Below are 15,241 nucleotides of genomic sequence, written 5' to 3' on the forward strand. Positions count from 1 at the left end.
GAAAAATGGTTTCCGGATGATAACTCAAGAACGCTTACGCCTAGGATCATGAAACTTCATAGGTTCATTGATCATGACTCGCAGATGACCCCTATTGATTTTCAGGTCACTAGGTCAAAGGTCAAGGTCACAGTGACTCGAAACAGAAAAAGGGTTTCCGGATGATAACTCAAGAACGCTTACGCCTAGGATCATGAAACTTCATAGGTACATTGATTATGACAGGCAAATGACCCCTATTGATGTTCAGGTCACTAGGTCAAAGGTCAAGGTCATGGTGACTCAACACAGTAAAATGGTCTCCGGATGATAACTCAAGAAAGCTTACGCCTAGGATCATCAAACTTCATAGGTACATTGATCATGACTTGCAGGTGACCCCTATTAATTCTCAGGTCACTAGGTCAAAGGTCAAGGTCACAGTGACTCAAAACAGTTAAATGGTTTCCTGATGATAACTCAAGAATACTTAGGCCTATGATCATGAAACTTCATAGGAACATTGATCATGACTGGCAGATGACCCATATTGATTTTCAAGTCACTAGGTCAAAGGTCAAGTTCACAGTGACAAAAAACGTATTCACACAATGGCTGCCACTACAACTGACAGCCCATATGGGGGGCATGCATGTTTTATAAACAGCCCTTGTTCAAAACTGCATCCGCAGCCAAGCGTTGGCACCCGTTATGCGGTGCTCTTGTTTTTATTATTATTATTATACCCCATGTTATGAAATAAAGGCGTTGTACTGGAATCACCATGGATTTCTGTTAGTTGCTGGTTTCCCTTGCTGTCTGTCTGTCCTTAGACACAAATTTAGACATAACGTTCAAACATAAAAGCTTTCCTTTTTATGATATGAAGTTGTGCATTTATGATTTTTATCTTCTGATATTGAAAATAACAAAACTTATGTCCCTTTTTTTACTTAGAATTTCCGTTACATTATTATTGTCAATTTGTTGAATCAAAACATGACATCCAGGTCATAACTGGCCATACCAGGTTGTCAAATTACTTACGTATTCATATACAGCAAAATAAATTACTGTATAAAAATATTACTCTTGGAAGCCACAAGGACCAAAGGTATATTATTTGGTAGGTAAAATTGTTTTGTGGTTCTCTACTTATTTTTTTTTTAAAAGTCTACTGTTATCTATACTGGCGATGCAGGACCTATTCTCACCATTTTTTTTAATATAACATATTATACCACTGAAATTAGAAAATTTAGCATCATTAAATGTATTTAAAATTTGGAAAATATGTTTTTCTTTGTTTATAATTTTTAGACAATTATTGTATACACTAACATAAAATAGAAAATTTCAAACATAACAATAACATTTAAATGGATATAACTTCAAAATCATAATTTGCATACTCAATAGTTCTATTTCAAACTATCTGAAAATTAAAAATCAGAATTGGGAATGCTGGGACTGGATTAAAAAAAAAGATTAACTTTTGCCATTGGAAATAGGGGCAATTACAGCTATTAAATTAGCAAAAAAAAACAGTCTGCAGGTGCATTTTATTGCATTGCTACTACTTACTACATGCTGTGTACGGGGGTATTTGTCACTACTCAGTTCTGTGATACGTTCTGGTTATTGTTATTATTATGCCCCCCTTTGAAGAAGAGGGGGTATATTGTTTTGCACATGTCGGTCCATTGGTCGGTCCTTCCACCAGATGGTTTCCGGATGATAACTCAAGAACGCTTAGGCCTAGGATCATGAAACTTCATAGGTACATTGATAATGACTGGCAGATGACCCCTATTGATTTTCAGGTCACTAGGTCATAGGTCAAGGTCACAGTGACCCAATATAGTAAAATGGTTTCCGGATGATAACTCAAGAATGCTAAGGCCTAGGATCATGAAACTTCATAGGTACATTGATCATGACTGGCAGATGACCCCTATTGATTTTCAGGTCACTAGGTCAAAGGTCAAGGTCACAGTGACTCGAAATAGGAAAATTGTTTCCGGATGATAACTCAAGAATGCTTACGCCTAGGATCATGAAACTTCATAGGAACATTGATCATGACTGGCAGATGACCTCTATTGTTTTCAGGTCACTAGGTCAAAGGTCAAGGTCACAGTGACTCGAAACAGTAAAATGGTTTCTGGATGATAACTCAAGAATGCTAATGCCTAGGATCATGAAACTTCATAGGTACATTGGTCATGATTGGCAGATGACCCCTATTGATTTTCAGGTCACTAGGTCAAAGGTCAAGGTCACAGTGACTCGAAACAGTAAAATGGTTTCTGGATGATAACTCAAGAATGCTTACGCCTAGGATCATGAAACTTCATAGGTACATTGATAATGACTGGCAGATGACCCCTATTGATTTTCAGGTCACTGGGTCAAAAGTCAAGGTCACAGTGACTCGAAATAGTAAAATGGTTTCCGGATGATAACTCATGAATGCTTACGCCTAGGATCATGAAACTTCATAGGAAGATTGATAATGACTGGCAGATGACCCCTTTTGATGTTCAGGTCACTAGGTCAAAGGTCAAGGTCACAGTGACAAAAAACATAATCACACCAAGGCTGCCACTACAACTGACAGCCCATATCAGGGGGGCATGCATGTTTTACAAACAGCCCTTGTTATTATTTATTTCTTATTTCTTCTTTTTTTAATATTAATTATTCATTCATTTATTCGTTATTTTCCAGCTAAAATGAACAAGGATATTTTTTGTGTAGAAGTTTAACTAATTTTATTACCGAAGATGGCCCATTTATATATTTTTGGTACTGTTATGTTTCAAATGCATTGAAAAGATTCATGAAAACATGAAAATATCTAAACTGTCTGATATATTGTTATCTATTTTCTATATGATGTTCAAAATCTGTTTTTCGCAAAATATTTATATTTCTTGTCACAGTTTTACATTAACTTTGAGTATTTAATCTGCCAGTATAGAATGAATATAAAAACCTATCTTGTTTGCAAAAGCATAGTTGTATAATTCTGTATGAAATATGGTCGACGAAGTTTATTTTAAAATTTGTTAAGTAAGAAAATTGATTATTACACTGCTTTACTAATGTTATTTTTACTTGTTTTGTTTCATTCAATAAAATGACGTGCTCCACATCAATCCAATTATGTTCCTCTTTAATTGAGCAGCCACTGTTAAAGACATCTATCTTACTTCCATGACAACAGGTAAATCAGAGTTTGCAAATTTTTCATGATACATTTTTTTTTTTAGCTAGACCTTTGACCCTTTGTATGGGTTGAAGCTCAAAGCTTAAATTATCTTTAAATCTCAATGTGAAGGTTTTGACTAGAATTTTTGGTTCATGAAATTTCTGTAAAATGTATGATAAAGATAATGAATTCTCATTACCAAAGATATTTCTAACCAATAATTATGTAAGTATGAAATTAAGTAGCAAAAAAATAATTATATAATTATCAAATAAAAGATTTAAACATGATATGTTTATTTATCTTCTTTTGACAATCTGATGCTGTTAAGCCATGTTTATAAAAGAACAACTGACTGTTTAGAACCTGCGGCAGATTATAATTCACAACAGAAAGCAGATGTGCAGTCAGGTAAAAGCTTTTCACTACAGCAAATGCTGAACCTTTGCACAATTTGGCTATATATATATATATATATATATATATATATATATATATATATATATATATATATATATATATATGCGTAATACCGTAATTACTCTAAGCTTTCGGACTTTCTAAGTTTTCAAACACCCTCTTTTTAAGCCTGAATATTTTTTTTTTACTCTTAATTTTCGGACTTACGGGTTTTTGGACATAATTAATGTCTCTTAATTTTCAGACAGTATATTTCACTGTGCTATTCTACAGACTTCAGACCTGTTTTCGCTTGTCTTGTGACACTTTCATCACTGTTTTTTACAAACGGATTAAGGTCATAAAACCTGACAGATGCATGCATGAGGACAATGGACCATTTATTTTTCAAGCAGAAAAAAGAGGATTTCTTGCAATAAAATTATTGTACATTGATTTATTGTCCTCTACCGGTTTCACCGCAGGGGACTTATGGTTTGTGCGTCTGTGGGTCTGTCAAACTTTTCTGGATCCTGCCATAACTTTAAAAGTTCTTCATATTTGTTCATGAAACTTGAAACATAGATAGATGGCAATGAACATTATGCACGTCATTTCATTTTGTTCCTACATCAAAAATTCTGGTTGCAATGGCAAACAAAAAAATAATTCTAACAATGGTGGAGCCGGTAGGGGACATATACTGCTTGGCAATAGTCTTGTTCCATTTATTTCAATATAATTATACTTTTTGGACACCTTAATATTTGTTTCTTAAATGTTCGGACACCTGTAATTTTTAGCTCATCTATTTAAAAAAAATAAAAAATGAGCTATTGTCATCACCTTGGCGTCGGCGTCAGCGTCCGGTTAAGTTTTGCATTTAGGTCACATGAGGGGACTGGGCAGGCAAAGTTAGATAATTCTGGCTTGCATTTTGACAGAATTATGTGCCCTTTTTATACTTAAAAAATTGAAAATTTTGGTTAAGTTTTGTGTTTAGGTTCATTTTATTCCTTAAGTATCAAAGCTATTGCTTTCATACTTGCAACACTTACTAACTATCATAAGGGGACTGTGCAGGCAAAGTTATGTAACTCTGACTGGCATTTTGACAGAATTATGTGCCCTTTTTATACTTAGAAAATTGAAAATTTGGTAAAGTTTTGTGTTTAGGTCCACTTTTTTCCTAAAGTATCAAAGCCATTGCTTTCATACTTGCAACACTTACTAACTATCGTAAGGGGACTGTGCAGGCAAAGTTATGTAACTCTGACTGGCATTTTGACAGAATTATGTGCCCTTTTTATACTTAGAAAATTGAAAATTTGGTAAAGTTTTGTGTTTAGGTCCACATTTTTCCTAAAGTATCAAAGCCATTGCTTTCATACTTGCAACACTTATTAACTATCGTAAGGGGACTGTGCAGGCAAAGTTATGTAACTTTGACTGGCATTTTGACAGAATTATGTGCCCTTTTTATACTCAATCTGAACGTTTCAAGAAAAAGCTGCTAGTTGACAACAATTGCCAAAATTTAAATGATCTGTATTTTGTTCTCAATTATTATTTTTGTCTTTGCTGATAACTTTCTTTACCCCTATTCCATCTGAGCTTTGCGAGAAATATATTTCTGGTTTACAACTAAGACTATTATTTATATTATTACTAGTATTAGTAGTAGTACTATTAGTATAGGTATTATCATTACTGTAATAATAATAATAATTATCATTATTATTATTTGCTCGGCGTTTTTGGAGAAAACCTGAGGTATTGTCATAGCCAGCTCGTCGTGTCGTCAGCCGTCCGCGTCGAGCTAAAACCTTACATTGGTTCTAAAATCAAAGTGCTTCCACCTACAACTTTGAAACTTCATATGTAGATGCACCTTGATGAGTTCTACACGCCACACCCATTTTAGGGTCACTAGGTCAAAAGTCAAGGTCACTGTGACCTCTTAAAAAATAAATTCTTACTAGCTTTCATTTATTCAAAACTGCACCCATAGCCGAGCGTGGCACCCGTTATGCGGTGCTCTTGTTATTATTATTATTATTAGCTCGGCTGTTTTCGGAGAAAACCCGAGGTATTGTCATAGCCAGCTCGTCGTATACGGTCCGCCGTGATAAAACCTTAACATTGGCTCTAAAATCAAAGTGCTTCCACCTACAACTTTATAACTTCATATGTAGATGCACCTTGATTAGTTCTACATGCCACACCCATTTTAGGGTCACTAGGTCAAAGGTCAAGGTCACTGTGACCTTAAAAAATAAATTCTGACAAGCTTTCATTTATTATGCCCCCCTTCGAAGAAGAGGGGGTATATTGTTTTGCACATGTCGGTAGGTCGGTCCGTCCGTCCACCTGATGGTTTCCGGATGATAACTCAAGAACGCTTAGGCCTAGGATCATGCAACTTCATAGGTACATTGCTCATGACTGGCAGATGACCCCCATTGATTTTGAGGTCACTAGGTCAAAAGTCAAAGTCACAGTGACTTGAAATAGTAAAACGGTTTCCGGATGATATCTCAAGAACGCTTAGGCCTAGGATCATGAAACTTCATAGGTACTTGATCATGACTCACAGATGACCCCTATTGATTTTCAGGTCACTAGGTCAAAGGTCAAGGTCACAGTGACTCGAAACAGAAAAATGGTTTCCGGATGATAACTCAAGAACGCTTACGCCTAGGATCATGAAACTTCATAGGTTCATTGATCATGACTCGCAGATGACCCCTATTGATTTTCAGGTCACTAGGTCAAAGGTCAAGGTCACAGTGACTCGAAACAGAAAAAGGGTTTCCGGATGATAACTCAAGAACGCTTACGCCTAGGATCATGAAACTTCATAGGTACATTGATTATGACAGGCAAATGACCCCTATTGATGTTCAGGTCACTAGGTCAAAGGTCAAGGTCATGGTGACTCAACACAGTAAAATGGTCTCCGGATGATAACTCAAGAAAGCTTACGCCTAGGATCATCAAACTTCATAGGTACATTGATCATGACTTGCAGGTGACCCCTATTAATTCTCAGGTCACTAGGTCAAAGGTCAAGGTCACAGTGACTCAAAACAGTTAAATGGTTGCCTGATGATAACTCAAGAATACCTAGGCCTATGATCATGAAACTTCATAGGAACATTGATCATGACTGGCAGATGACCCATATTGATTTTCAAGTCACTAGGTCAAAGGTCAAGTTCACAGTGACAAAAAACGTATTCACACAATGGCTGCCACTACAACTGACAGCCCATATGGGAGGCATGCATGTTTTATAAACAGCCCTTGTTCAAAACTGCATCCGCAGCCAAGCGTTGGCACCCGTTATGCGGTGCTCTTGTTTTTATTATTATTATTATACCCCATGTTATGAAATAAAGGCGTTGTACTGGAATCACCATGGATTTCTGTTAGTTGCTGGTTTCCCTTGCTGTCTGTCTGTCCTTAGACACAAATTTAGACATAACGTTCAAACATAAAAGCTTTCCTTTTTATGATATGAAGTTGTGCATTTATGATTTTTATCTTCTGATATTGAAAATAACAAAACTTATGTCCCTTTTTTTACTTAGAATTTCCGTTACATTATTATTGTCAATTTGTTGAATCAAAACATGACATCCAGGTCATAACTGGCCATACCAGGTTGTCAAATTACTTACGTATTCATATACAGCAAAATAAATTACTGTATAAAAATATTACTCTTGGAAGCCACAAGGACCAAAGGTATATTATTTGGTAGGTAAAATTGTTTTGTGGTTCTCTACTTATTTTTTTTTTAAAAGTCTACTGTTATCTATACTGGCGATGCAGGACCTATTCTCACCATTTTTTTTAATATAACATATTATACCACTGAAATTAGAAAATTTAGCATCATTAAATGTATTTAAAATTTGGAAAATATGTTTTTCTTTGTTTATAATTTTTAGACAATTATTGTATACACTAACATAAAATAGAAAATTTCAAACATAACAATAACATTTAAATGGATATAACTTCAAAATCATAATTTGCATACTCAATAGTTCTATTTCAAACTATCTGAAAATTAAAAATCAGAATTGGGAATGCTGGGACTGGATTAAAAAAAAAGATTAACTTTTGCCATTGGAAATAGGGGCAATTACAGCTATTAAATTAGCAAAAAAAAACAGTCTGCAGGTGCATTTTATTATAATGCTACTACTTACTACATGCTGTGTACGGGGGTATTTGTCACTACTCAGTTCTGTGATACGTTCTGGTTATTGTTATTATTATGCCCCCCTTTGAAGAAGAGGGGGTATATTGTTTTGCACATGTCGGTCCATTGGTCGGTCCTTCCACCAGATGGTTTCCGGATGATAACTCAAGAACGCTTAGGCCTAGGATCATGAAACTTCATAGGTACATTGATAATGACTGGCAGATGACCCCTATTGATTTTCAGGTCACTAGGTCATAGGTCAAGGTCACAGTGACCCAATATAGTAAAATGGTTTCCGGATGATAACTCAAGAATGCTAAGGCCTAGGATCATGAAACTTCATAGGTACATTGATCATGACTGGCAGATGACCCCTATTGATTTTCAGGTCACTAGGTCAAAGGTCAAGGTCACAGTGACTCGAAATAGGAAAATTGTTTCCGGATGATAACTCAAGAATGCTTACGCCTAGGATCATGAAACTTCATAGGAACATTGATCATGACTGGCAGATGACCTCTATTGTTTTCAGGTCACTAGGTCAAAGGTCAAGGTCACAGTGACTCGAAACAGTAAAATGGTTTCTGGATGATAACTCAAGAATGCTAATGCCTAGGATCATGAAACTTCATAGGTACATTGGTCATGATTGGCAGATGACCCCTATTGATTTTCAGGTCACTAGGTCAAAGGTCAAGGTCACAGTGACTCGAAACAGTAAAATGGTTTCTGGATGATAACTCAAGAATGCTTACGCCTAGGATCATGAAACTTCATAGGTACATTGATAATGACTGGCAGATGACCCCTATTGATTTTCAGGTCACTGGGTCAAAAGTCAAGGTCACAGTGACTCGAAATAGTAAAATGGTTTCCGGATGATAACTCATGAATGCTTACGCCTAGGATCATGAAACTTCATAGGAAGATTGATAATGACTGGCAGATGACCCCTTTTGATGTTCAGGTCACTAGGTCAAAGGTCAAGGTCACAGTGACAAAAAACATAATCACACCAAGGCTGCCACTACAACTGACAGCCCATATCAGGGGGGCATGCATGTTTTACAAACAGCCCTTGTTATTATTTATTTCTTATTTCTTCTTTTTTTAATATTAATTATTCATTCATTTATTCGTTATTTTCCAGCTAAAATGAACAAGGATATTTTTTGTGTAGAAGTTTAACTAATTTTATTACCGAAGATGGCCCATTTATATATTTTTGGTACTGTTATGTTTCAAATGCATTGAAAAGATTCATGAAAACATGAAAATATCTAAACTGTCTGATATATTGTTATCTATTTTCTATATGATGTTCAAAATCTGTTTTTCGCAAAATATTTATATTTCTTGTCACAGTTTTACATTAACTTTGAGTATTTAATCTGCCAGTATAGAATGAATATAAAAACCTATCTTGTTTGCAAAAGCATAGTTGTATAATTCTATATGAAATATGGTCGACGAAGTTTATTTTAAAATTTGTTAAGTAAGAAAATTGATTATTACACTGCTTTACTAATGTTATTTTTACTTGTTTTGTTTCATTCAATAAAATGACGTGCTCCACATCAATCCAATTATGTTCCTCTTTAATTGAGCAGCCACTGTTAAAGACATCTATCTTACTTCCATGACAACAGGTAAATCAGAGTTTGCAAATTTTTCATGATACATTTTTTTTTTAGCTAGACCTTTGACCCTTTGTATGGGTTGAAGCTCAAAGCTTAAATTATCTTTAAATCTCAATGTGAAGGTTTTGACTAGAATTTTTGGTTCATGAAATTTCTGTAAAATGTATGATAAAGATAATGAATTCTCATTACCAAAGATATTTCTAACCAATAATTATGTAAGTATGAAATTAAGTAGCAAAAAAATAATTATATAATTATCAAATAAAAGATTTAAACATGATATGTTTATTTATCTTCTTTTGACAATCTGATGCTGTTAAGCCATGTTTATAAAAGAACAACTGACTGTTTAGAACCTGCGGCAGATTATAATTCACAACAGAAAGCAGATGTGCAGTCAGGTAAAAGCTTTTCACTACAGCAAATGCTGAACCTTTGCACAATTTGGCTATATATATATATATATATATATATATATATATATATATATATATATATATATATATATATATATATGCGTAATACCGTAATTACTCTAAGCTTTCGGACTTTCTAAGTTTTCAAACACCCTCTTTTTAAGCCTGAATATTTTTTTTTTACTCTTAATTTTCGGACTTACGGGTTTTTGGACATAATTAATGTCTCTTAATTTTCAGACAGTATATTTCACTGTGCTATTCTACAGACTTCAGACCTGTTTTCGCTTGTCTTGTGACACTTTCATCACTGTTTTTTACAAACGGATTAAGGTCATAAAACCTGACAGATGCATGCATGAGGACAATGGACCATTTATTTTTCAAGCAGAAAAAAGAGGATTTCTTGCAATAAAATTATTGTACATTGATTTATTGTCCTCTACCGGTTTCACCACAGGGGACTTATGGTTTGTGCGTCTGTGGGTCTGTCAAACTTTTCTGGATCCTGCCATAACTTTAAAAGTTCTTCATATTTGTTCATGAAACTTGAAACATAGATAGATGGCAATGAACATTATGCACGTCATTTCATTTTGTTCCTACATCAAAAATTCTGGTTGCAATGGCAAACAAAAAAAATAATTCTAACAATGGTGGAGCCGGTAGGGGACATATACTGCTTGGCAATAGTCTTGTTCCATTTATTTCAATATAATTATACTTTTTGGACACCTTAATATTTGTTTCTTAAATGTTCGGACACCTGTAATTTTTAGCTCATCTATTTAAAAAAAATAAAAAATGAGCTATTGTCATCACCTTGGCGTCGGCGTCAGCGTCCGGTTAAGTTTTGCATTTAGGTCACATGAGGGGACTGGGCAGGCAAAGTTAGATAATTCTGGCTTGCATTTTGACAGAATTATGTGCCCTTTTTATACTTAAAAAATTGAAAATTTTGGTTAAGTTTTGTGTTTAGGTTCATTTTATTCCTTAAGTATCAAAGCTATTGCTTTCATACTTGCAACACTTACTAACTATCATAAGGGGACTGTGCAGGCAAAGTTATGTAACTCTGACTGGCATTTTGACAGAATTATGTGCCCTTTTTATACTTAGAAAATTGAAAATTTGGTAAAGTTTTGTGTTTAGGTCCACTTTTTTCCTAAAGTATCAAAGCCATTGCTTTCATACTTGCAACACTTACTAACTATCGTAAGGGGACTGTGCAGGCAAAGTTATGTAACTCTGACTGGCATTTTGACAGAATTATGTGCCCTTTTTATACTTAGAAAATTGAAAATTTGGTAAAGTTTTGTGTTTAGGTCCACATTTTTCCTAAAGTATCAAAGCCATTGCTTTCATACTTGCAACACTTATTAACTATCGTAAGGGGACTGTGCAGGCAAAGTTATGTAACTTTGACTGGCATTTTGACAGAATTATGTGCCCTTTTTATACTTAGAAAATTGAAAATTTCGTAAAGTTTTGTGTTTAGGTCCACTTTTTTCCTAAAGTATCAAAGCCATTGCTTTCATACTTGCAACACTTACTAACTATCGTAAGGGGACTATGCAGGCAAAGTTATGTAACTCTGACTGGCATTTTGATGGAATAATGGGCCCTTTATGCTTGAACATTTGGTTAAGTTTTGTGTTTTGGTCCACTTTACCCCTAAAGTATCATAGATATTGCTTTCATACTTGGAACACTCGCAAACTATCATAAGGGGACAGTAAAGGACAAGTTGCATAACTCTGGTTGTCATTTTTACCGAATTATGGCCCTTTTTTTACTTAGTAACTTTGAATATATGGTTACATTTTGTGTTTAGATTCACTTTACTTCTAAGTATCAAGGTTATTGCTTTTAAACTTTAATTACTTTCATGCTATCATGAGGGTACTGTACCTGGCAAGTTGAATTTTACCTTGACCTTTGAATGACCTTGACTCTCAAGGTCAAATTATTAAATTTTGCTAAAATTGCCATAACTTCTTTATTTATGATTAGATTCGATTGATACTTTGACAAAACAACTCTTACCTGACATACCACAATTGACTCTGTCCAGACCATTTATGGTGTCTGTCTGTCCGAAAACTTTAACATTGGCCATAACTTTTTCAATATTGAAGATAGCAACTTGATATTTGGCATGCATGTGTATCTTATGGAGCTGAACATTTTGAGTGGTGAAAGGTGAAGGTGAAGGTAATCCTTCAAGGTCAAATGTCAAATATATGGCATCTGTCCGTCCGAAAACTTTAACATTGGCCATAACTTTTTTAATATTGAAGATAGCAACTTGATATTTGGCATGCATGTGTATCTCATGAAGCTACACATTTTTAGTGGTGGAAGTTCAAGGTCAAGGTCATCCGTCAAGGTCATCCTTCAAGTTAAAAATAAATAAAATCAAAGCGGTGTTCTCATGAAGCTGCTCATTTTGAGTGGTGGAAGTTCAAGGTCATCCTTCAAGGTCAAGGTCATCCTTCAAGGTCAAAGGTCAAAAAACAAATAAAAAAAATTCAAAGCAGCATTATCATGAAGCTGCACATTTTGATTGGTGGAAGTTTAAGGTCAAGGTCATTCTTCAAGGTAAAGGTCATCCTTCAAGGTCAAAGGTAAAAAAAAAATCAAAGCGGCTTTATCATGAAGCTGCACGTTTTGAGTGGTGAAGGTTCAAGGTCAAGGTCATCCTTCAAGGTCAAGGTCATCCTTCAATGTCAAAGGTAAAATAAATAAATAATCAAAGCCGCGTTATCATGAAGCTGTACATTTTGAGTGGTGGAAGTTCAAGGTCAATGTCATCCTTCAAGGTCAAAAAAATAATATAAAATTTTCAAAGCGGCGTTCTCATGAAGCTGCACATTTTGAGTGGTGGAAAGTCAAGGTCACGGTCATCCTTTAAGGTCAAGGTCATCCTTCAAGGTCAAAGGTAAAAAAAAAAAATAACAAAATTCAAAGCAGCGTGCTGATGAAGCTGCTCATTTTGAGTGGTGGAAGTTCAAGGTCAAGGTCATTCTTCAAGGTCAAGGTCATCCTTCAAGGTCAAAGGTAAAAAATAATAATTTCAAAGCGGCGTTATCATGAAGCTGCACATTTTGAGTGGTGGAATTTCAAGGTCATCCTTCAAGGTCAAGGTCATCCTTCAAGGTCAAAGGTAAAAAAATAAATATTTCAAAGCGGCCTTCTCATAAAGCTGCACATTTTGAGTGGTGGAAGTTCAAGGTCATCCTTCAAGGTCAAAGTTAAAAAAAATAAATTATAATTTCAAAGCGGCGCAATAGGGGGCATTGTGTTTCTGACAAACACATCTCTTGTTTTTTTCAAACATGGTTAAAAAACACAAATATTTATTTTTATTATTTTATTTTTGAAATACCGTCCAACCATCCCACCCAAGAATAATTTTTTATTTTGTTTTCATTTTTGGAAGATAATGTAATAAATGACCACACCCCCACACTATACACCCCTCTCCACTCCATCCCTCCATCCTTTGTGATTGAAATTGAGATAGGTCCCTACACCTTTAAAAAGAAAAATAGATGAGCGGTCTGCACCCACAAGGCGGTGCTCTTGTTTAATTTTTTTTTTAATCTAAATTTTCCAACACGAAAATAAATAATTATTTTTAAATGTCCAAGACCTTGAGTAATTACGGTAATTGACATAACATCCTTATTTAAGATTCACTAAACACACGCTATGTACTGTCCATTGTTGTCCATTGTTCACACAGCAATTTCTTAACTTTGGAGTTTTATTTATTCTACAATGTAAGTAGAGACAACTATGTGACTGTTACCTTTCATATTGCTGAAGTCCCTTGTAAGCTACAATTTATTATAAAGAGAGATAATTTTGTTACTGGTACATTTTTAGCCGGATTTTTTTCGAAAAAATCTCGGCTTATAGATTGATGTTGTCGGGCGGGCGGGGGGGGCGGGCGGGCGGGCGGGGTGGCGGCGTGCTCGAAAATGTTAAAGTTCTTATTTCATGGTATAACTTTGGTATGCTTGGACCTAGAGTCTTCAAACTTGACATGAAGGTTGGCCAGGATTAACAGATGACCACTGGTCATTCCAAGGTCATTCATTTGAAGGTCAAGGTCACTGTGACCTTCAATATAAAAAATGTTAAAGTTGTTATAACTTTGGTATGCTTGGACCTAGAGTCTTGAAACTTGACATGAAGGTTGGCCATAACTAGTTAGTAACCACTGGTCATTTCAAGGTCATTCATTTGAAGGTCAAGGTCACTGTGACCTTGAATGTAAAAATGTTAAAGTTCTTATTTCATGGTATAACTTTGGTATGCTTGGACCTAGAGTCTTCAAACTTGACATGAAGGTTGGCCAGGATTAACAGATGACCACTGGTCATTTCAAGGTCATTCATTTGAAGGTGAAGGTCACTGTGACCTTCAATATAAAAATGTTAAAGTTGTTATAACTTTGGTATGCTTGGACCTAGAGTCTTGAAACTTGACATGAAGGTTGGCCAGAACTAGAAAGTAACCACTGGACATTTCAAGGTCATTCATTTGAAGGTCAAGGTCACTGTGACCTTGAATGTAAAAATGTTAAAGTTGTTATAACTTTGGTATGCTTGGACCTAGAGTCTTGAAACTTGACATGAAGGTTGGCCAGAACTAGTAAGTAACCACTGGACATTTCAAGGTCATTCATTTGAAGGTCAAGGTCACTGTGACCTTGAATGTAAAAATGTTAAAGTTCTTATTTCATGTTATAACTTTGGTATGCTTGTACCTAGAGTCTTCAAACTTGAAATAAAGATTGGCCAGTACTAGAAGATGACCACTGGTCATTTCAATGTCATTCATTTGAAGGTCAAGGTCACTGTGACCTTAAATGTTAAAATGTTAAAATTGTTATAACTTTGGTATGCTTGGACATAGAGTCTTCAAACTTGACATGAAGGTTTGCAAGCACACTTAGATGACCACTGGTCATTTCAAGGTCATTCATTCTAAGGTCAAGGTCACTGTGACCTTGAATGTAAAAATGTTAAAGTTCTTATAACTTTGGTAGGTAAAAATGTTAAAGTTCTTATTCCATGTTATAACTTTGGTATGCTTGTACCTAGAGTCTTCAAACTTGACACAAAGGTTGGCCAGTACTAGAAGATCACCACTGCTCATTTCAATGTCATTCATTTGAAGGTCAAGGTCACTGTGACCTTCAATGTTAAAATGTTAAAATTGTTATAACTTTGGTATGCTTGGACCTAGAATCTCAAACTTGACGTAAAGGTTTGCAAGCACACTTAGATGACCACTGGTCATTTCAAGGTCATTCATTTCAATGTCATTCATTTGAAGGTCAAGGTCACTGTGAACTTAAATG

General features: G+C 35.1%; 1 protein-coding gene across 46 annotated transcripts in view; it reads left to right on the plus strand.

Moving 5' to 3' along the window:
- LOC127862458 (plexin domain-containing protein 1-like) overlaps positions 1-15,241 on the plus strand; it is a 146,966-nt gene that overhangs the window by 108,300 nt on the left and 23,425 nt on the right. For 8 of the 46 annotated variants that reach the window (XM_052401573.1, XM_052401575.1, XM_052401586.1 and 5 more), the window contains 4 exons: positions 3,170-3,208; positions 3,557-3,604; positions 9,419-9,457; positions 9,805-9,852. The exons of 6 other annotated variants lie outside the window; for them this stretch is intronic. In XM_052401573.1, the coding sequence (XP_052257533.1) occupies positions 3,170-3,208; positions 3,557-3,604; positions 9,419-9,457; positions 9,805-9,852 (174 nt within the window). Of the gene's footprint in view, positions 1-3,166; positions 3,209-3,556; positions 3,605-9,415; positions 9,458-9,804; positions 9,853-15,241 lie in introns of all 46 variants that reach the window. 32 more of the 46 variants (XM_052401582.1, XM_052401588.1, XM_052401602.1 and 29 more) reach the window with 15 other exon arrangements.

This window comes from Dreissena polymorpha, chromosome 16 (assembly GCF_020536995.1).
Source record: "Dreissena polymorpha isolate Duluth1 chromosome 16, UMN_Dpol_1.0, whole genome shotgun sequence".
NCBI lineage: Eukaryota > Metazoa > Mollusca > Bivalvia > Myida > Dreissenidae > Dreissena > Dreissena polymorpha.